The sequence below is a fragment of the Ylistrum balloti genome, unplaced genomic scaffold (genome assembly GCF_031769215.1).
Source record: "Ylistrum balloti isolate Yb309-2 unplaced genomic scaffold, AGI_CSIRO_Ybal_v1 Utg370448, whole genome shotgun sequence".
Lineage (NCBI taxonomy): Eukaryota > Metazoa > Mollusca > Bivalvia > Pectinida > Pectinidae > Ylistrum > Ylistrum balloti.
Genome location: NW_026782298.1, coordinates 1,530,152 through 1,553,342, shown reverse-complemented (window position 1 = coordinate 1,553,342; position 23,191 = coordinate 1,530,152). Strand labels below are relative to the sequence as shown.

Sequence of the window (23,191 nt, the reverse complement as noted above, 5' to 3'; positions counted from 1 at the left end):
GGTTCAAATACACCAACACAATGCTCTATTCCTATAATGAGCATCAACACGTGTTTTCTTTTACTTTGTACAAAAGTATAAAGCAACAAGCATCGGGTAGCATTTGTAACAAATAGTCTTGAATGCGACATTAATTGAAAGTGTATGGAATAGATAATTTTGTAGTTTTCATGTTTTGTGCAAAACGGAGACTTTACAAAATAAATTAACAAACCAATTTATGAAAATTGCAGATAGAAAACTGTCCATTCAAGTCTCACAATGATTCAACATTTAAATGAACCATCTGAAATCTAAGTCCGTGCTCAGGCTTACGCATTTCATTTAGTAACACATTTCCCTTCAAATTTACCTTTATACAATTCCACGCCTGGGACAATGCTGTAATTTTGAAAAGCGGTAGACACATAATCTACACCAACCTAACGCTCTGGTTACCCATCACCCGTTTGTTCACAACCGTTTAATGTCATACACAGGTATAATAAAAATATATATAAATATCAATAACAACATAGTAAATGTGAACATTGACATTAAATTATCATTTTTGAAATATCAATCTTCAGTCTTGGTGTCCTCATAATGATAAACATTTTCAGTACGTTGATCTAATGCATCAGTTACCTCCCTTAGTAGAACTCTTCTATGTTTTAGCATTGCCACGTAATTTCAACCACCACCATTTTCCGCTGCAGGTTTGACACATGTTGAAACGGGAATTCTTCAATAACGCAGTCAATTCTTCACATATTTATGCGATTGGTATCTCACCCATTCCGCTGCATACGTTAGTTAGAAAGTTTTGAAAATGGATATGAAACTTGGCGTACTTACCCTGGTATTTGGTTTGATTTCCTACGTGTTCGGTGGAGAGTTGACATTTGAGCTGCCAGACAACGCTAAACAATGCTTTTACGAACATATCGACAAAGGTGTCGAGTCAACACTGGAGTTCCAGGTATGATTGGGATGATTCTTCACGCGCCTTTTATTCATATCGGTTTAATGCATGGAAATCGCTTATTGAAGGCATAAGCCGGTATTTAACTGACTGGGAGCCTGTTTAGTATTAACATTAACTCACCCACTCATTGCAGATGATTGTTGATCTTCAAATGTATACAAACTATTATTGATTCATTTTAGCGACAGACCTATTCATAAAGTTGTAGAAATGCATTCGCCATAGATTAGGTGAATTAAACAATCATTCCTGCAACATACCCAGAAATCTTAGGTTCATTTCAAAACTTAAAACTTTTCCTACCTTATGGTTTGCTATATTTAAGCCATTGTAGTGGGTTTTTTTCCCTTCTCCGCTTCGACTTAGAAATGCAATAGTATCGCCATTACCAGCTTTACTAATAACAGTCTGGTACTGCTCAGTAAACCTGACTAAACAGTATCAGACTGTTTCAGATAGTACTGGACAGTACGGGCTGTGCCAAGTTGTAATCACAACAGGCAGTAATGGCTGGCAGTGCAATTGAAAGGAAAGCACTCATAAGCACTGTTATCCATCATTTTTGTACCATTGTTTTGTTTTGTTTTTCACCGAAATGTCATTCTCCTTCAAATGATGTTTTTATGTAATACATGTGTACTTCTGGGTCTCTTTATGGTAAACTCGTGCAACTCTGTAATTTAGTGATGTCATCAGAAAGAGAAGTGCAACCACAGGTCCAATACTCGTCTGCCATTGCAGGTGAGCAAATTTGAGATCAAATCTGTGGATGTTTTTTAGGACCATATTGGTGTTTCGCTGGTTAGTATTTTGAATATTGGATAAATATTAATAGTAAGAATACATTTCAATTCATTTTAAACGTATTTGTTCGGTGACTGTTCACTGACATAACATAGCCAAAAAGATTTTAAAGGGGTCTGAAACAGATGTCCCATGTATGTCATTCTGTGTACTTGTATGTACATATGTATGGATTTCTTTTGTACTCTCCACTTTGAGTCCAGTCAGAAAAACATAGATTATTTAAGAAAGTAGTATTTTATTTTTGTTCAGTTCAAATTTCAGTGGAAATATTGCAGCATTTTTAGCTTTGGTAAATCTACAGGTCTGACCCAAAGCCATGTAGATTTAAATGCTTATTTTAGGGATGTACAGCAAATGAAAGGTACAATTACAAGTGAAATATTTCTGCACCTATCTCCCTGTTACAAAAAAGAATTATCATGCCAAGCCTTTTTCCTTCAGTGCTCTTGGCTTCAAACTGTGGAAAAAAAATTGAATCAGAAAAAAATAATGAAGCACTTAAGATATGCAAATATTTGACTGGCAGCAAATGGTACAGATTACCAAGATTTGTGGAATGTTTTGTGAAAAAAATTAAGGAATCAATGGGGCCCATAACCAACCCCAAATAGCTAAACCATATAATACCTGTCTGTTACATCACTGCAGACTGAGAATTTATTGAATGATAATTCAATGATTCCCCCAAATTGTTATTATGTCAATTACTTTTCATCAATCCCAGAGGGTCTGTTTCCCAGAACTCCCTGGTCACATGTCTCCTTCATGTGTTACATTTAGCATTCATTCGAGAGACATTGGTGGTGACAGGTGTACCATACACATTTTTTTACTTGTTGTAAAGTGTTAATCTTGTCAAAAGCATGACGATTAAGTTGTTAATGCAACTGGATCCCTTCTTATCTGTGCAACATGTTACAGGATATAAATGGTTTTGGTCATGTGTAGAGGCATGTCTTCTTTAGCAAGAGAGAAGATCACGATCACATGTTTACACATGATCTGATATTCTATCAAAATATTCATATTCACATACAGTAAATCTCTGTTGCATTGCCATCTGTTGTACTGTATAACTTGCATACTGCCATCAATTTGATCAGAACAGATTTCTCTACTCTTGAAATTGTAAAACAAAATTTGCATACTGCCATTTGCCACAACGCTTTGATAACAATGTTGCTTCATGTAACTGTGTTATAGTCGTCAACTTCACGACTGACAGAGTTCATGGATCAATTGTATGTGTTTGATTAATTTATACAAGAGGGATTTTTACTTCCAAACATTTCTGTTTCTATGCTATTTTCATTTGAATTTTCGTTGATTTTATCATTTAGTGTATAATTATCATACAATGATACAACAAGTAAATAAATATGTATGGTTATTATAATTTCAGTATAGTACATAATGTTTGTTGTAATGCTTTAGTCTGTGTGTATGTACAGATGATAAATGAAGTTGAGGAATTCCTGGAAAGGTGCTTCAGAATGAAACTCAGAATTTTGATCACAGAATACCAATTATTATTGCAATTGTAGAACGGGCAAGTGTCACTGTAAATTTAACTTTCCCTGCGCAATCATCCATAACAATGTAATACAAAGTTCAAACTTGACTGATCATTTCATGCTTTTAGGTGATAACTGGAGGTCAGTATGATGTTGATATGGAACTGACAGCGCCCAACAAACAGGTTCTGTACAAGGACGTAAAGAAACAGTATGATAGCTTCACGTGGACTCCAGACCAGAAAGGCATTTACCAGTTCTGCTTCAGCAATGAATTCTCCACATTTTCCCACAAAGTTGTATACTTTGACCTCCAGATTGGAGATGAAAAGCCTCTTTTCGATGCGGACTCTGGCAGTAAACATCACACTGCCATGACACTGGTAGGTTATTTTTTCTTACAGATTATAGATCGCCCATTTTGACAGCATGTTATATGTTATTAGATCATGACACAGCTCTGGCATGCTGGCATTCTAGCAGAAAAAACCCTGCAGCCAATGTGATTTTAGACTAAAACACTGAGTCCAGTGTAATACTAGACTAAAACACAATAGCTAGTGTGATTCCACTGTGGTCAGTGTGATTCTAGACTAAAACACTGTAACCAACGTGATTTCAAGACTAAAACATCCCTAACCAGTGTAATTCTCAAGTAACACACTGCGACTATTGAGGCCAGAAAAGCTACCATGATAGTATTGCAATAGCAAGTGACTATTTGTGATACTATCATGGCATTTTTTTTTATTTCAATGCAGAAATAAAGATCACTGACCTATTAAAAGAATGCTTAAGAAAGCAAATATTACAGTTGAAATAAAAAAAAAAAGATAAAAAAAATTTCATACATACAGGTATGTCGAACAGTGCAAAAGATTAAAAATTTCATACGTACAGGTATGTCGAACAGTGTAAAAGATAAAAAAATTTCATACATACAGGTATGTCGCACAGTGTAAAAGATTAAAAATTTCATAGGTACAGGTATGTCGCACAGTGTAAAAGATTAAAAATTTCATACATACAGGTATGTCATACAGTGTAAAAGATAAAAAATTTCATACATACAGGTATGTCGCACAGTGTAAAAGATTAAAAATTTCATACATACAGGTATGTCATACAGTGTAAAAGATAAAAAATTTCATACATACAGGTATGTCGCACAGTGTAAAAGATTAAAAATTTCATACATACAGGTATGTCATACAGTGTAAAAGATTAAAAATTTCATAGGTACAGGTATGTCGCACAGTGTAAAAGATTAAAAATTTCATACATACAGGTATGTCATACAGTGTAAAAGATAAAAAATTTCATACATACAGGTATGTCGCACAGTGTAAAAGATTAAAAATTTCATACATACAGGTATGTCATACAGTGTAAAAGATTAAAAATTTCATACATACAGGTATGTCGCACAGTGTTTAAGATTAAAAATTTCATACATACAGGTATGTCGCACAGTGTAAAAGATTAAAAATTTCATACATACAGGTATGTCGCACAGTGTTAAAGATTAAAAATTTCATACATACAGGTATGTCGCACAGTGTAAAAGATTAAAAATTTCATACATACAGGTATGTCGCACAGTGTTAAAGATTAAAAATTTCATACATACAGGTATGTCGCACAGTGTTAAAGATTAAAAATTTCATACATACAGGTATGTCGCACAGTGTAAAAGATTAAAAATTTCATTTAGTTTTATTCATTATAAACATTAACTTATTTTTCTGTTATAATTGTCGTTGAACATCTTGAGTCAAGACTGTACAATACCATTTTAAGCCTTAGTTTTACAGTTGTGGTAACACACAACACACCAAAAACTTACGGCAAACATCGATCACAGATTTATGCACATCATGGATACATCATGTGCACACATGCACAATACAATATTGTGCGCACAATATCGACATAATTCTTTGGTTTTGACTGTGAATTTGACAAGCTTTAGATATCATTGGCAGAGCCATGTCAATGATATATTTATTTTTTGGCCAGCTAAAGGTAGGATAATGTAGCAATGTTTCACAAATCAGAGTTTAATTAAGATTATTTTTGAGGCATTTTGTCATTAATTTTCATGTAACTGAAATGCTGTGGTACCCCTGTTTTTAGGTCATCGGACCGAAGGGTCTGATGACATATTGCAATCGCCTTTTGTCCAACGTCGTCCATCGTAAGCATTTTCAACTTCTTCTCAAGTTCATCATGTCTTGTATTTTGTGTCAGATGACCATGAAGGCCCCATGGGCCTCTTGTTTAACTTTTAAATGGGAACAGTTTTAAAAATGCCATCGCCTTCCACAATGTTGTTCATGGAATTGGGTCATTTCAAGGATGTGTCTAAAACCTAGACCTGGAGTTAAAGAAGTCTGTAACTCCATTGCTATACTTTGGAGATTTAATTAGATGATGGAAGCAAAAACTATATAATGCTTATTTAAGATATAAGCTCTCATTTATGTAACAACTTTTACTTATAAATTCTGTTTCCATTCTATGTAGGTGATTGTGCTCTTCTTTTAATTAGTGCTAACTCCATCTAGGTCCTAAAGAAGCTTTCTTAAATAAACACAAGGTTTGAAGTTGTTTGGCAATAACTCAATGAAATGTCCTGCTTTCAAGAAGCCTTTTTTTCAGTTAAAAATTTTGCAAACAGTTGAACAAATTATTGCAATAAAATTGACTTGAAAATATGCTATCAATCTATCACTATTGAGAGCAACGCTATTGTAATACATTAATAAGTGGACCTGCCATTAGTAATCTTAGACTAAAACACTGTTGTTAGTGTCAATCTATTCCAAAACATTCTAGCCAGTGTAATTTTAGACTCTTAAGGTAAGTTTTAAGCTCTTTGGAAGATTATGGATAAGGTTCAGTTTCTAAACAAATGATAGATATCCATTATCCAAAACAGAAAGTATGAAACAGAATGTATCTGAAGTAATGCTTGATTTCTGAGGTTTTTGAGGTTAAATACTTATCTGTATAACCTGTATGGTATGCTTACCAAAGATATGCCAGTTTGACTTTAATGTTGATTACAAAGCTTGGTGAGGTTTTTGGGCTATGGTAAGACTATAAATGACAAACACACACCTTTGCCAGAACACTGCCTGTTTGTTAGCTGTAGCATGAATAGTTGGATGGATGACGATATGTCCTCTAGATGACATTCAAACCACTGTAACCAATGCATGCTCCTGTCCTTCATCATATCTTTATCTATTTGTATCTTGTACTGCAGAAATTTCTGAATGTTCAGTCTGACTTTTCTTATGCTACCCCTCCCTCCCATTTATGCCACCCCTCTCTCCCACCACCCCTCCCTCCCATTTACGCCACCCCTCTTTCCCACCACCCCTCCCTCCCATTTACGCCACCCCTCTCTCCCACCACCCCTCCATCCCATTTACGCCACCCCTCCCTCCCACCCTCTCTCCCTCCCATTTATGCCACCCCTCCCTCCCATTTATGCCACCCCTCCCTCCCATTTACGCCACCCCCCCCTCCTGCCACCCCCCCTCCCATTTACACCCCCCCCCTCCCGCCACACCCCCTCCCATTTACGCCCCCCACCCCCCCCCCCTCCCATTTACGCCACACACCCCCCTCCCATTTATGCCACCCCCCCCCCCCCCGCCACCCCCCCCCCCCCCCTCCCATTTACATAGTAGCATCTATATTCTCAGACAGACTATGATCAAACCTGATACAAAGATCAAGTATGCATATATTTTGGACATTATTGTGTATAAAGGATGGTGGTGGTGGAAACATTTATTTCTTACTTACAGAAATATTTCTGTCTTCACTTGATTCTTTTCACAGTTTGGATATTGAAGAAAATCATTAAAATTAATATTGATATTATTCTAAGGCATCAAAGCCCATGTGTAATATAATGGGTATATGCCATTTGTAAAGTAAATCAAAAATTTAATGCAGATATGATGTCTTGTAAAAACAAAGAGCTCCAAATGTATGGTAATGTAACGTATGAAAGATGAGGGAATTATTTTTCCTTTGGCTGTCCAGACTGCTTCCCCTTGTGATCTCTGTAACACTCCTCACTATACATACAAGCATCTTAATCCATAGAGGTGGTACAGGCTAAAAATTACGTTATTCACTTTTCGTAAAAAATCTTTAGGTTGTGACTTTTCCGGCCAATTTAGGAGTTATGTCAAAATTTGTATTTGATGTAGTCTCCTTTGATTATTAATTCACCTGTTTGTAACCTTCACTTGTTAACTCAAAATTTTCTGGTTTGATGGATCAGATTTACCATAGAATGTATAGCAAATAATGTAAATAAATCAGGATTATCTCAGTCCTCCAAGATGAATATTCAAAAAGTGATAAATGTAAATATGGAAGTGTTTTATATATACAGGCATTATGAATGCCAACTGGATATGTGAACAGACAAATTGTAGGGTTTAAACCTTGTCTAGTTAGCTTTGATATTCCCCATACATGTAAATTGAAAGTAGTTCAGCAGGGTTTTCCATAAGAGCCGGTACCGGCCAATTTAAGCGGCTACTTTGATCATTTGGCCACCTACACCAATCCAGTTCCGTAATAATGTTCCGTACATGAATACATGTACGGGGCAGGCCAGCCTCCTACTTACACTACACAACCTACTACTAACAAAATTATGGAAAACCCTGGTTCAATGTTCGAATAAATAATTGTTGTACATGGTGAATTGCGCTCGTGCTGTCATGATCCTGTCATCCCAGTTGCATGTTTAACAGTAGGGTTGGTGTTGTGGTAGAGTTTTTGTGATAATTTCTTGCTTTTCAATAAGGAACAAAAAAAACCAGCATATCTTTGCCAAGCATAACATGTATTTACAATAAGAACAACTAAAAATGATTCAAAAACAAAGTGGGACATGGATTTCTTATCATTTCATTTTAGATGGAAACATCATCAGTAAGTGTCCACGAAAACCTGAAGGTGGTCCTGGACTTCCAAACGCATCACCGCCTGCGGGAGGCTCAGGGTCGCGTCTACGCCGAGGACTTAAATGAGAGAGTATTCTATTGGTCAATAGGCGAATCTCTGATTGTGCTGATCATTGGGATAGGACAGGTTCTCGTGTTGAGGAGTTTCTTCACAGATACACGACATTCCTCTAAGCCCTGAGAACTGTGAGACTATCAACACTTGTTTTACTCTATGAACACTATAAGCTAGGAACTGGTATAGAATTGCTTCACAGGAATTTTTTTTTTTTCACTGATACTGTAATATTATCAGATGTCTTTTAAAATAAGACCTATCCCTCATTGGATGTATTCAGAGCTTGGTGAGATATATCATAGTTATAAATTAAATCAGAATGGAAGACAGTGAAGCAATTATCCTATAGATGTTTGTTGTACTCCGTGAGGTTCTACTGGAAATGATGTAGCATCTATGAAATAGTACATAGAGTGTGGTTTTGAACTGGTTATTAACGTAATAGATCTTATAAGGTATGAAGTCTTGAAATGAGTGGAAACTGATCACACTGTACTTGCTAGTAAGAGCTATACATGTACAGACCTGTTAGACTCCGGTGTAAATGAATGCTGTTTACCATGGCCTGTGGTAAAATATTGGTTAATGGCCTTGATACGAAGTAAAATATTTCCATTGGGTGATTAACTTCTGATTTGTTTAGTAATTTTTTAATATTGTATGGGTGTCCAATTCCAGATACAAAATAAACAGTCTTAAAATGTGAAAATTTGAATCTAGACCTCCCTAAAACTATATACTTGTGTAATACATCACATCTCCTGGAGTGGGTTACCTTTGCTGAGCTTGGGTATACGTTGAGTAATCTATAAGTGTGGTGCTCACTTAGTTGGAAAGGATGGGGGGGGAGGGGGTGGCAAGGAGGAGAGGGAAGACAGCCATTTTGTCTGTATGACAGTGTGTCTGTCTGTGTACAGACTCTATCACAATAGTATCCCCATTATGACAGTCTATCTTATCAACAGTTGTTAATTAGTTCAGAATTATAACACTACTATTTTCAGTTCCACTTTCTTTTTTATTCTCCGTCAAGTTCCAGATACATGAACTAGAATCTTAATAATTCCATTTCTGTCTCCTCACTTCTTCTCATCATTCATTTCTTTACTTTGTACTTCTTGTGAACTGCTGGAAAAAATTTGTTCATGTTCATAGTATTAATGAAAGTTCTACACCTGATTAGATTTCGAGGGTCATGGTCAAAAGGTCAACATCGATTACTTTTGAAATAAAAAGCTTGTTTGTGAACAAGGTATGTTGTGTTCCTGTGAACAAACTTGGTTCATATTCTCATCATAGCTACACACCATGGTGTACATCTTGTGTTCACACAGAAGCATAACACCTTCAAGTTCTACATGTGTAAACCTTGTTAGATTTTTGTAGTCATCTATCAGGATTAATGGTCCAAGGTTTCTGTTGGCCACTTTGAAATAAAAAGCTGGTGTAGAACCCCACAACAGAAAGATCAGGAAATTTGTGTGTGCGAGTGTGGAGGGGGTGAGGGTTTATATATACACTTATGTAAGCCCAAAAATGCTTTGTTTGGATTGATTTCAGTGAAAATTGAAAAAAAGTTTCTGGACATAGTTATAATTAAGTATTATTTTCAGTAAAATTATGAAACATTTTCCATCCTGGGTAATTGAAGCTTTACCTATCAAAGAGATATTCTGTGGTGTTTGTGTGTATAATCCAGAAGATGTTGACTGTGGACAGTCTAGTATTCCAAGGACTTAAGGGGCCTTGTCATTGGCTCCGATTATGAGGTCTCGGATTAGAGGGAATTTTAATGTGTGTATGAAAGTGTGATTTCTGAACTTTTGTAATAGTGTGACATGATGTTTGACGTTGTGAACATGATAGTTATAATTCTTGTATATGTAATGTCCATCGATACGGTTGGAGAGACGGATGCTATGCACTACTGTAGCTTTATCTACTGTATATATATATGGATGTTCATATAAGTAATTTTACTTATGTGGGTTTATATCTGTAATGGAAACATGTGTTAATGGATGTGTGATCTTGTATTTATTTCTCCTGTATGTGTCTGAAAGTGAGTGCATCAGATGTTCTGGGTGTCATTGTTACTGAAATCAGTGCTGAAATTCACAGTGAATAAAAAAGAAAGTTCAAGCATATTAAAGATACATGTTTTTAAAGGATGTTTTATGTTTCACTATAAATGATGTAGGACAAATGTATTAAGTGACTGCTGCCTAGAGATATCCTTATTGTTTTACACTAACAAGGTTCTGTGTGGCCGACACCAATCAACTTTGTCAGTTTTATAGTTCAGATTAGAATAGAATAATTTCTCAACCAGCACCCAGTGTATATGGACTAGTACTTCAACTGTGAATTGTTCTGAACATTTAAAATTTCAATAAGGGATTTAAACCATTATATTTCTTACCTGAAAGTCATCTAATACAGTAATTGGTGCTCAGGTTTACCCAAATTCAGATTAAAAAGGTAGAGGCAAATTTAAAAGCAAATATTTCTAGAAATATTCAATTTTGAATGAATCTCCATACTTTTCAATGATGCTGATAATTTTCTCATGTTTTAGGCTCAGATTCTTTGCTTTAAAAAGCTTTGAAAACATGACGTGATTGTCAGCAAGTATTATATTACAAAAAGTGCACAATTTGAGTTTCTATCAATAGGTGTAGTGCAGCTGTATTGTATGAGAGATAACATGAGATGTAATAAGAATTTTGTGTAAGTAATAAATCTTTTTTACGAATTTAACCGGTTGTCGCAGTTAACTTGTATGTTATGTTATGCTTTACCATCATACGGTGTTGGTCCATTTGTCATTATCATTCTTTTTTAGTTATTTTCCTATGGACAGATAGGAAGATCTTTATCAAAATGGAAACATACTCATAATGACTTGCAGTGACTGTTTGGAAATTTGAAATTTGTTACAGCTTTTAAGAACACGGAAGGGAACATTTTATCAACCCAATATACAAAACAGTCAATAAACTAGGTCCTTGTTGTGCATGGCACTGATGGAGTTGATCAAACTTAATGAACATACAATGTGTACTTCTTAATCAGTTCAGGCATATATTGATCAGTTTGAACTTAATACTGAAGTTAGAAATTTGCAGACTGTTCTAATAGTAAGAAACTTTGACACTGTCAGACAAAGTATTGCACACATACCTAAAGGCTGTCAAAATTAAAACTAGAAACTTTTGAACTATCAACACCATTTCTAGTTTCCTATACAGACTTGAAGGCTGTCAAAACATCTAAACAGCAACAAAGTCAACACAAGATAATCTCATACAGACCCCTAGTTTATCAACACAAGATAAACCCATACAGACCCCTAGTTTATCAACACAAGATAATCTCATACAGACCCCTAGTTTATCAACACAAGATAAACCTATACAGACCCCTAGTTTATCAACACAAGATAAACCTATACAGACCCCTAGTTTATCAACACAAGATAAACCTATATACAACACAAGATAAACCTATACAGACCCCTAGTTTAACAACACAAGATAAACCCATACAGACCCCTAGTTTATCAACACAAGATAAACCCATACAGACCCCTAGTTTATCAACACAAGATAAACCTATACAGACCCCTAGTTTATCAACACAAGATAAACCTATACAGACCCCTAGTTTATCAACACAAGATAAACCTATACAGACCCCTAGTTTATCAACACAAGATAAACCCATACAGACCCCTAGTTTATCAACACAAGATAAACCTATACAGACCCCTAGTTTATCAACACAAGATAAACCTATACAGACCCCTAGATTATCAACACAAGATAAACCTATACAGACCCCTAGTTTATCAACACAAGATAAACCTATACAGACCCCTAGATTATCAACACAAGATAAACCTATACAGACCCCTAGTTTATCAACACAAGATAAACCTATACAGACCCCTAGTTTATCAACACAAGATAAACCCATACAGACCCCTAGTTTATCAACACAAGATAAACCCATACAGACCCCTAGATTATCAACACAAGATAAACCTATACAGACCCCTAGTTTATCAACACAAGATAAACCCATACAGACCCCTAGTTTATCAACACAAGATAAACCTATACAGACCCCTAGATTATCAACACAAGATAAACCTATACAGACCCCTAGATTATCAACACAAGATAAACCTATACAGACCCCTAGTTTATCAACACAAGATAAACCTATACAGACCCCTAGTTTATCAACACAAGATAAACCTATACAGACCCCTAGTTTATCAACACAAGATAAACCTATACAGACCCCTAGTTTATCAACACAAGATAAACCCATACAGACCCCTAGTTTATCAACACAAGATAATCTCATACAGACCCCTAGTTTATCAACACAAGATAAACCCATACAGACCCCTAGTTTATCAACACAAGATAAACCTATACAGACCCCTAGTTTATCAACACAAGATAAACCTATACAGACCTATACAGACCCCTAGATTATCAACACAAGATAAACCTATACAGACCCCTAGATTATCAACACAAGATAAACCTATACAGACCCCTAGATTATCAACACAAGATAAACCTATACAGACCCCTAGATTATCAACACAAGATAAACCTATACAGACCCCTAGATTATCAACACAAGATAAACCTATACAGACCCCAAGATTATCAACACAAGATAAACCTATACAGACCCCTAGATTATCAACACAAGATAAACCTATACAGACCCCTAGATTATCAACACAAGATAAACCCATACAGACCCCTAGATTATCAAAACAAGCAATCCATACAGACCCCCTACATTATCATGACAAGGAACCCACACAGATTCCTAGTTTATCATGACAAGCAATCCATACAGACCCCTAGATTATCATGACAAGGAACCCATACAGACTCCTAGTTTATCAAGGAACACACAGATTCCTAGAGACAAGGAACCCATACAGACCCCTAGAGACCCCTTATCATGACAAGGAACCCACAGAGATTATCATGACAAGGAACCCACACAGATCCCTAGATTATCATGACAAGCAATCCATACAGACCCCTAGATTATCATGACAAGGAACCCACACAAACCCCTAGATTATCATGACCAGGAACCCACACAGACCCCTAGATTATCATGACAAGGAACCCACACAGACCCCTAGATTATCATGACCAGGAACCCACACAGACCCCCTAGATTATCATGACAAGGAACCCACACAGACCCCTAGATTATCATGACCAGGAACCCACACAGACCCCTAGATTATCATGACCAGGAACCCACACAGACCCCTAGATTATCATGACCAGGAACCCACACAGACCCCTAGATTATCATGACCAGGAACCCACACAGACCCCTTAATTATCATAACAAGGAACCCATACATACCCCCTACATTATCATGACAAGGAACCCACACAGACCCCTAGATTATCATGACCAGGAACCCACACAGATCCCTAGATTATCATGACCAGGAACCCACACAGATCCCTAGATTACCATGACCAAGAACCCACACAGACCCCTAGATTATCATGACCAGGAACCCACACAGACCCCTAGATTATCATGACCAGGACCCACACTGATCCCTAGATTATCATGACAAGGATTCCTAACAGACCCCTAGATTATCATGACAAGGAACCCACACAGATCCCTAGATTATCATGACAAGGAACCCACACAGACCCCATAGATTACCTTGACGAAGAACCTACACAGACCCCCTAGATTACCATGACAAAGAACCCACACAGACCCCATAGATTACCTTGACTAAGAACCTACACAAACCCCCTAGATTACCATGACAAAGAACCCACACAGACCCCTAGATTACCATGACAAGATTATCCTGACAAGGAACCCACACAGACCCCTAGATTATCATGACAAGGAACCCACACAGACCCCTAGATTATCATGACCAGGAACCCACACAGACCCCTAGATTATCATGACAAGCAATCCATACAGACCCCCTACATTATCATGACAAGGAACCCACACAGATTCCTAGTTTATCATGACAAGCAATCCATACAGACCCCTAGATTATCATGACCACACAGACCCCTAGATTATCATGACAAAGAACCCAGATTATCATGACAAATAACCCACACAGCCCCTAGATTATCATGACAAAGAACCCACACTAGATTATCATGACAAAGAACCCACACAGACCCCTAGATTACCATGACAAAGAACCCACACAGACCCCTAGATTATCCTGACAAGGAACCACACAGACCCCTAGATTACCATGACAAAGAACCCACACAGACCCCTAGATTATCATGACAAGGAACCCACACAGACCCCTAGATTATCATGACAAGGAACCCACACAGACCCCTAGATTATCATGACCAGGAACCCACACAAACCCCTAGATTATCATGACCAGGAACCCACACAGACCCCTAGATTATCATGACAAGGAACCCACACAGACCCCTAGATTACCATGACAAGGAACCCACACAGACCCCTAGATTACCATGACAAAGAACCCACACAGACCCCTAGATTATCATGACAAGACAAGAACCCACACAGACCCCTAGATTATCATGACAAGGAACCCACACAGACCCCTAGATTATCATGACAAGGAACCCACACAGACCCCCATGACAAGGAACCCACACAGACCCCTAGATTATCCATGACAAGGAACCCACACAGACCCCTAGTTTATCATGACAAGAACCCACACAGACCCCTAGATTATCCTCACAAGGAACCACACTGATCCCTAGATTATCATGACAAGGAACCCACACAGACCCCCTAGATTATCATGACAAGGAACCCACACAGACCCCATAGATTACCTTGACAAAGAACCTACACAGACCCCCTAGATTACCATGACTAAGACCCACACAAACCCCTAGATTACCATGACCAAGAACCCACACAGACCCCTAGATTATCATGACAAGGAACCCACACAGAGTCCTAGTTTATCATGACAAGGAACCCACACAGACCCCTAGATTATCATGACAAGGAACCCACACAGACCCCTAGATTATCATACAAGATTATCATGACCAGGAACCCACACAGACCCCCTACAAGGAATACATTATCATGACAAGGAACCCACACAGATTCCTAGTTTATCATGACAAGCAATCCATACAGACCCCTAGATTATCATGACAAGCAATCCATACAGACCCCCTACATTATCATGACAAGGAACCCACACAGATCCCTAGATTACCATGACCAAGAACCCACACAGACCCCTAGATTATCATGACCAGGAACCCACACAGACCCCTAGATTATCATGACCAGGAACCCACACAGACCCCTAGATTATCATGACAAGGAACCCACACAGACCCCTAGATTATGACAAGGAACCCACACAGACCCCTAGATGACATGACAAGGAACCCACACAGACCCCTAGATTATCATGACAAGGAACCCACACAGACCCCACACAGACCCCTAGATTATCCCCTAGATTATCATGACAAGGAACCCACACAGACCCCTAGATTATCATGACAAGGAACCCACACAGACCCCTAGATTATCATGACAAGGAACCCACACAGACCCCTAGATTATCATGACAAGAACACACAGAACCCCTAGATTAATGACAAAGAACCCACACAGACCCCTAGATTATCATGACAAAGAACCCACACAGACCCCTAGATTATCATGACAAAGAACCCACACAGACCCCTAGATTATGACAAAGAACACACAGACCCCTAGATTATCCAGACAAGAACCCACACAGACCCCTAGATTATCATGACACACAGACCCCTAGAATCCACACAGACCCCAAGGAACCCACACAGACCCCTAGATTATCATGACAAAGAACCCACACAGGCCCCTAGATTATCATGACAAGGAACCCACACAGACCCCTAGATTACACAAGGAACCCACACAGACCCAAGGAACCCACACAGACCCCTAGATTACCAAGACAAAGAACCCACACAGACCCCTAGATTACCATGACAAAGAACCCACACAGACCCCTAGATTATCATGACAAAGAACCCACACAGACCCCTAGATTATCATGACAAAGAACCCACACAGACCCCTAGATTACCATGACAAAGAACCCACACTGGCCCCTAGATTACCATGACAAAGAACCCACACAGACCCCTAGATTACCATGACCAAGAACCCACACAGACCCCTAGATTACCATGACAAGATTATCCTGACAAGGAACCCACACAGACCCCTAGATTACCATGACAAGATTATCCTGACAAGGAACCCACACAGACCCCTAGATTACCATGACCAAGAACCCACACAGACCCCTAGATTAACATGACAAGATTATCCTGACAAGGAACCCACACAGACCCCTAGATTATCATGACCAGGAACCCACACAGACCCCTAGATTATCATGACAAGGAACCCACACAGACCCCTAGATTACCATGACAAGGAACCCACACAGACCCCTAGATTACCATGACAAAGAACCCACACAGACCCCTAGATTATCCTGACAAGGAACCACACTGATCCCTAGATTATCATGACAAGGAACCCACACAGACCCCATAGATTACCTTGACGAAGAACCTACACAGACCCCCTAGATTACCATGACTAAGAACCCACACAAACCCCTAGATTACCATGACAAAGAACCCACACTGGCCCCTAGATTACCATGACAAAGAACCCACACAGACCCCTAGATTACCATGACAAGATTATCCTGACAAGGAACCCACACAGACCCCTAGATTATCATGACAAAGAACCCACACAGACCCCTAGATTACCATGACAAAGAACCCACACAGACCCCTAGATTACCATGACAAAGAACCCACACAGACCCCTAGATTACCATGACAAAGAACCCACACAGACCCCTAGATTACCATGACAAAGAACCCACACAGACCCCTAGATTACCATGACAAAGAACCCACACTGGCCCCTAGATTACCATGACAAAGAACCCAAACTGGCCCCTAGATTACCATGACAAAGAACCCACACAGACCCCTAGATTACCATGACAAAGAACCCACACAGACCCCTAGATTACCATGACAAAGAACCCACACAGACCCCTAGATTACCATGACAAAGAACCCACACAGACCCCTAGATTACCATGACAAAGAACCCACACAGACCCCTAGATTACCATGACAAAGAACCCACACAGACCCCTAGATTACCATGACAAAGAACCCACACAGACCCCTAGATTACCATGACAAAGAACCCACACAGACCCCTAGATTATCATGACAAAGAACCCACACAGACCCCTAGATTATCATGACCAGGAACCCACACAAACCCCTAGATTATCATGACAAAGAACCCACACAGACCCCTAGATTACCATGACAAAGAACCCACACTGGCCCCTAGATTACCATGACAAAGAACCCACACAAACCCCTAGATTACCATGACAAAGAACCCACACAGACCCCTAGATTACCATGACAAAGAACCCACACAAACCCCTAGATTATCATCAGAAGTATCAGAATTTTATACCATAATCTGATTGAGTGAACAGAAAACCAAACTGAATTGATCTAATTGTAGCATTAGGATTATATTTTTTCCTCGGCAGCCTCCTTTATATCTCTTCCTTTGATTAGACAACCAAGAATCGTCTTGGATGAGACATCAAAGAATGTCCTTGGATGAGACAGACAAGATCTCCTTGGATGAGACATCAAAGAATGTCCTTGGATGAGACAGACAAGAATTCCTTGGATTAGACAGACAAGAATCTCCTTGGATGAGACAGACAAGAATGTCCTTGGATTAGACAGACAAGAATCTCCTTGGATGAGACATCAAAGAATGTCCTTGGATGAGACAGACAAGAATTCCTTGGATTAGACAGACAAGAATCTCCTTGGATGAGACATCAAAGAATGTCCTTGGATGAGACAGACAAGAATGTCCTTGGATGAGACAGACAAGAATCTCCTTGGATGAGACAGACAAGAATCTCCTTGGATGAGACACCAAAGGGTGTCCTTGGATTAGACATCCAAGAATGTCCTTGGATGAGACATCCAAGAGTGTCCTTGGATGAGACAGACAAGAATCTCCTTGGATGAGACAGACAAGAATGTTCTTGGATGAGACAGACAAGAATGTCCTTGGATGAGACAGACAAGAATGTCCCTGGATGAGACAGACAAGAATGTCCTTGGATGAGACAGACAAGAATGTCCTTGGATGAGACAGACAAGATCTCCTTGGATGAGACAGACAAGAATGTCCTTGGATGAGACAGACAAGATCTCCTTGGATGAGACAGACAAGAATCTCCTTGGATTAGACAGAGAAGATTCTCCTATTAGACAAATAATCTCCTTGCATTAGTTATAAAAGAATCTCCTTTCACTGATTAAAGCAGTCAAAATATTCCTAATTAGGCTTGACAAGAATTTGTCTTTTTGCGTGACAGTTCTGATTCACCTATTTGAGATTGATAGTAAATAATCTCCTCTTTATGTAAGATGGCCGAGAATTTCCTCCTCGGACTTGACAGCAAAGTGTCTCCCCAAGTTAAAACAGTCAAGAATCTCCTCCCTGTGTAGGTCAACAGTCAGGAATCTCGTCTTAGACAGTCAAGATACCCATCCTTGAGCTAGACTGTCAAGAATTCCCTCCCCTGCTACACAGTCATAGAATTTCCTCCTCTAGTAGACATTTCTCTGTCTTACTCTTAAGGACACTACTAGACCCAATATATATCATTTTCCTCCATTGGTAGAGATTCTCTGTCTTACCCTCAAGGACACTACTTGTCCCAATATATACCATTTTCCTATTTGGTAGACATTTCTCTGTCTTACTCTTAAGGACACTACTAGTCCCAATATATACCATTTTCCTCCTTTGGTAGACATTTCTCTGTCTTACCCTTAAGGACACAACTAGACCCAATATGTACCAAATTCTTTTGTCTATTGATCCAATGGTTTCTGATGTTACATAAGTAGTACTATTTACAGTTCTGGTATATGTCCTCTACAACAGCCTTACAAAAAAACTGATATTTTTACTTCAGTAAATGTCAAGACTGGCATGTAGGAAGCCAGACCACTGTACACTTGTGGTAAAATTGCGTTTGTTTCAATTTTTTAAAAATTTTTGTGAATTAGTTTGTATACACCAAAAAATTCCACGCAATATCTAAATGGAAATAAAAATATCAAAAATATCAAACAAAAATGTGATAACAGTGAAACTGATGAATTCTCTCTGAGAAAGACTTCATCAAACAAAAATGTGATAACAGTGAAACTGATGAATTCTCTCTGAGAAAGACTTCATTGGACACAAAATTTTAACAAAGGGCAAGAATTCGTAACTGAGGGTTGCAGGCCCTGTATTTGGTATACTGCACATTTTCTTAGTATGACCAAGTTTCATGATCCTAGTTGAGTGCAAACAAAACTATGGTCATAACTGCACCTTGTTTTTGTATGACTGATGTATAGGTCATGTTTCAATATCCTAGTTTAAACACAGACTAATTAATTCTCTGGACACAAAATTTTAACAAATAGCCATAGTTCCATAGTTAAGGGGTTGGTACACTGGAATACAGCACATTGTGTTTGTATGATCAATGTATAATTAAATTTCATTCTACCATAACCTGCGTATGCTATCTCACACCCAGACTATTCATTAAACACCATATCCATTGTTTATTCATATGCATAATACACACGTGTATTATTGGTGACAGCTAAATCTATTGGACGAGGCATTGACATTTGACCCAACAATGATCTGTGGCAGAGCCTTGTGTCTTTTCTAAATTTGAAAATGAACTAACTTGAGTTAGATAACGATGATAATCAACTACCACTCGTTGTAGAACCTCTATTTATCCTGCTTTAAATGCAAGCAAATATATTTTTAACAAAGGGCAATAACTTTGCAATTTAGAGCTGGAGGGCCCTGAATTTTAAAACACAACACATTGTCTTAGTATGATCAATGCATACTCCAAGTTTTGTGATCCTTGGTTAATTGTGTGCAAAGTCATGCTCCAGACAAGACATTTTCAACAAAGGGCAATAACTGTATTTAAGGGGTCACATTATGCTGGATAGAAATTTTGCTTTTGTTGGAGTTGCATAATAAAGCTAGGAATAAATAGTTAAATATGAATTTTTATAGTTCACGGCAAGAAATTATAAAATACCTTAGCTCTGTCTCAAAATCTACACATTCACATTGATGTATTCGTTCATGCATGTCGTGTATACACCAGAAAAGGAAAAACCACCTGGAATCTATACTGGAGCTTGTCTGATTGTCTGTAATATGTGACATCATACAATTATGTCTAATTGTCTGTAATATGTGAAGTCACTCAATTATGTCTGATTGTAATATATTCATGTGACATCACGCAATTATGTCTGATTGTCTGTAATATATTCATGTGACATCACGCAATTATGTCTGATTGTCTGTAATATGTGACATAACTCAATTATGTCTGATTGTAATATATTTATGTGACATCACGCAATTATGTCTGATTGTCTGTAATATGTGACATCACGCAATTATGTCTGATTGTCTGTAATATATTCATGTGACATCACGCAATTATGTCTGATTGTCTGTAATATATTCATGTGACATAACTCAATTATGTCTAATTATCTATAATATATTCATGTGACATCACACATTTATGTCTAATTATCTATAATATATTAATGTGACATCACACAATTATGTCTGATTATCTATTATATATTCATGTGACATCACACAATTATGTCTAATTATCTATTCATGTGACATCACACAATTATGTCTAATTATCTATAATATATTCATGTGACATCACACAATTATGTCTAATTATCTATAATATATTCATGTGACATCATACAATTATGTCTAATTATCTATAATATATTCGTGTGACATCACTCAATTATGTCAGATTGTCTATAATATGTTCATGTGACACCTCTTTCTTCTGTCACAACTGCCAAGGATCTATAAAATATTCAAGTGACATCACTAAACATTGTCTTCCTTTTCCGTGTTAGATGGAGTCTGCATCAGAAGATATTCACGACGCACTGAACAATGTTGTGGAAGTACAGACGCATTTCCGACTTCGCGAGGCCCAGGGTCGTGTGTATGCTGAGAACCTGAATGAACGAGTGTTTTACTGGTCACTGGGCGAGTTCCTTATCATCATGTCCATTGGAATCGGACAAGTTTTCATCCTTAAGGGATTTTTTACAGACAAGAAAACCACCAGTGGGATCCTGACTTCTTGATTGTTAACATCTTCTAGTTAATTCTGTGTGATAAAGATAAGTTGTATGTTTAGGTGTGAAAACAAATAGGGAAATTTATAATTTTTGAAGTATTGATGTTTAAGTGTAGCAAAATGACATGCCATACTAAGGATATGAAGTTAAAATGAATGATGAATTTTAAACAAAAATTACAGAATTCTACTGATTTAAGAAAAACACACACAGAATTTTTTTTGTCTTAATCACCATCTCATCTTTCACCGTATGATATATCAGATAAAAAAAATCGATTAAATTTATACACGTATTTAACGTGATGGGAAATCAGGCAGTAACTAAAGAACTGTTGTGTAAGCTATAGTGATTGGGTATTGTTTTGTAGAAATTCCATGTACTACATTTATATTTGTATTTAAATGATAATTGTGTTTATTAAGAATGGACTTTTTCTTCAATACTGTTCAACTTCATTTCTTTTCTTGTAGTCAGTAAAATCTGGTTGTTATAATCATCAAGATTGAGACTGATGATGAAATCAGTTTGATTTCTTTTCAAATCAATCATTGGGATTTTAAGTCATGGAAATAAAGCACTTTTTACAAGATAAAATCAGTGTTCAGAACAGTCTTGTTGACAAATTTTGTTTTTTCACTGAAGTAGATAACTAAGTGAAAACACATACTTTACAGTCGGAGCTCACTTGAGAATCATTAGCTTGGGATATTGAATGGGAATCAGGATCAATTATCCCTTCACTGGGCAATATAACTATAACATTTCACAATAAAGTACATAAAAAGCCACCTGTTTGTGATCTGGATCAGAACCACCATAAATAATCCTGCCTAGGTATAGACCAAAAAGGAAAAATGATAAAAAAGACTGGAAATAATTTCTATTTGTGATATTTGACAAAATTGAACAAAAATTATTGTTGTTTACTGTAGAGTAAGTGATTTTTGTGTTTTTTTTGTAATGTTTTAATTGAATGCAGAATAAAAATTCATATCATGATCACTTTATTCATTTATCTAAAGTTTAATAAATATAAGAAGTTAAGGCAAGGACGTCCTTGATTTATTGTTAATACTCATGCAAAATGAAAAAAAATCTATATTTACCAGAAATATATCATTAAATAAAGAAAAATGATGGCCTTGATTTATTTTGATAACATGAATTCATGTCTGTTTTATTTCTGATTCACACATGTTTAGAGCTTGTTTTTAATCACAGTTCAAACAAAAGTTAGTTACAGGTGATGAAACAATTTAAAATTTAGTTACATATCAAAGTTATTGTTATAGAAAGGTATTCACCAATTAAGCTATAACCGAGCATCACTGTGTAAGTATTTGGTCAAATAACCGTTGGTACAGGAAAACCTCAAAGCTATTCATATATTGTATACTAAATTATTTCATTTCAAACACATTTGTGTTATAATAATCGTCTTTCCATTTTGAGGGAAAATATTTTTTCCA

General features: G+C 37.4%; 1 protein-coding gene across 2 annotated transcripts; it reads left to right on the top strand.

The window, feature by feature from the left end:
• Positions 1-687: 687 nt before the first annotated feature.
• LOC132554866 (transmembrane emp24 domain-containing protein 7-like) lies at positions 688-22,767 on the top strand. 2 transcript variants are annotated; one of them, XM_060219187.1, is made up of 3 exons: positions 688-961; positions 3,417-3,671; positions 21,489-22,767. In XM_060219187.1, exons 1-3 carry the CDS (start codon positions 812-814, stop codon positions 21,723-21,725), a joined length of 642 nt encoding a protein of 213 aa, XP_060075170.1. In that variant the 5' UTR covers positions 688-811; the 3' UTR covers positions 21,726-22,767. The 2 variants fall into 2 exon arrangements, with proteins under 2 accessions (XP_060075170.1, XP_060075172.1); XM_060219189.1 differs by lacking the exon at positions 21,489-22,767 and adding an exon at positions 8,242-9,185.
• Positions 22,768-23,191: the final 424 nt, after the last annotated feature.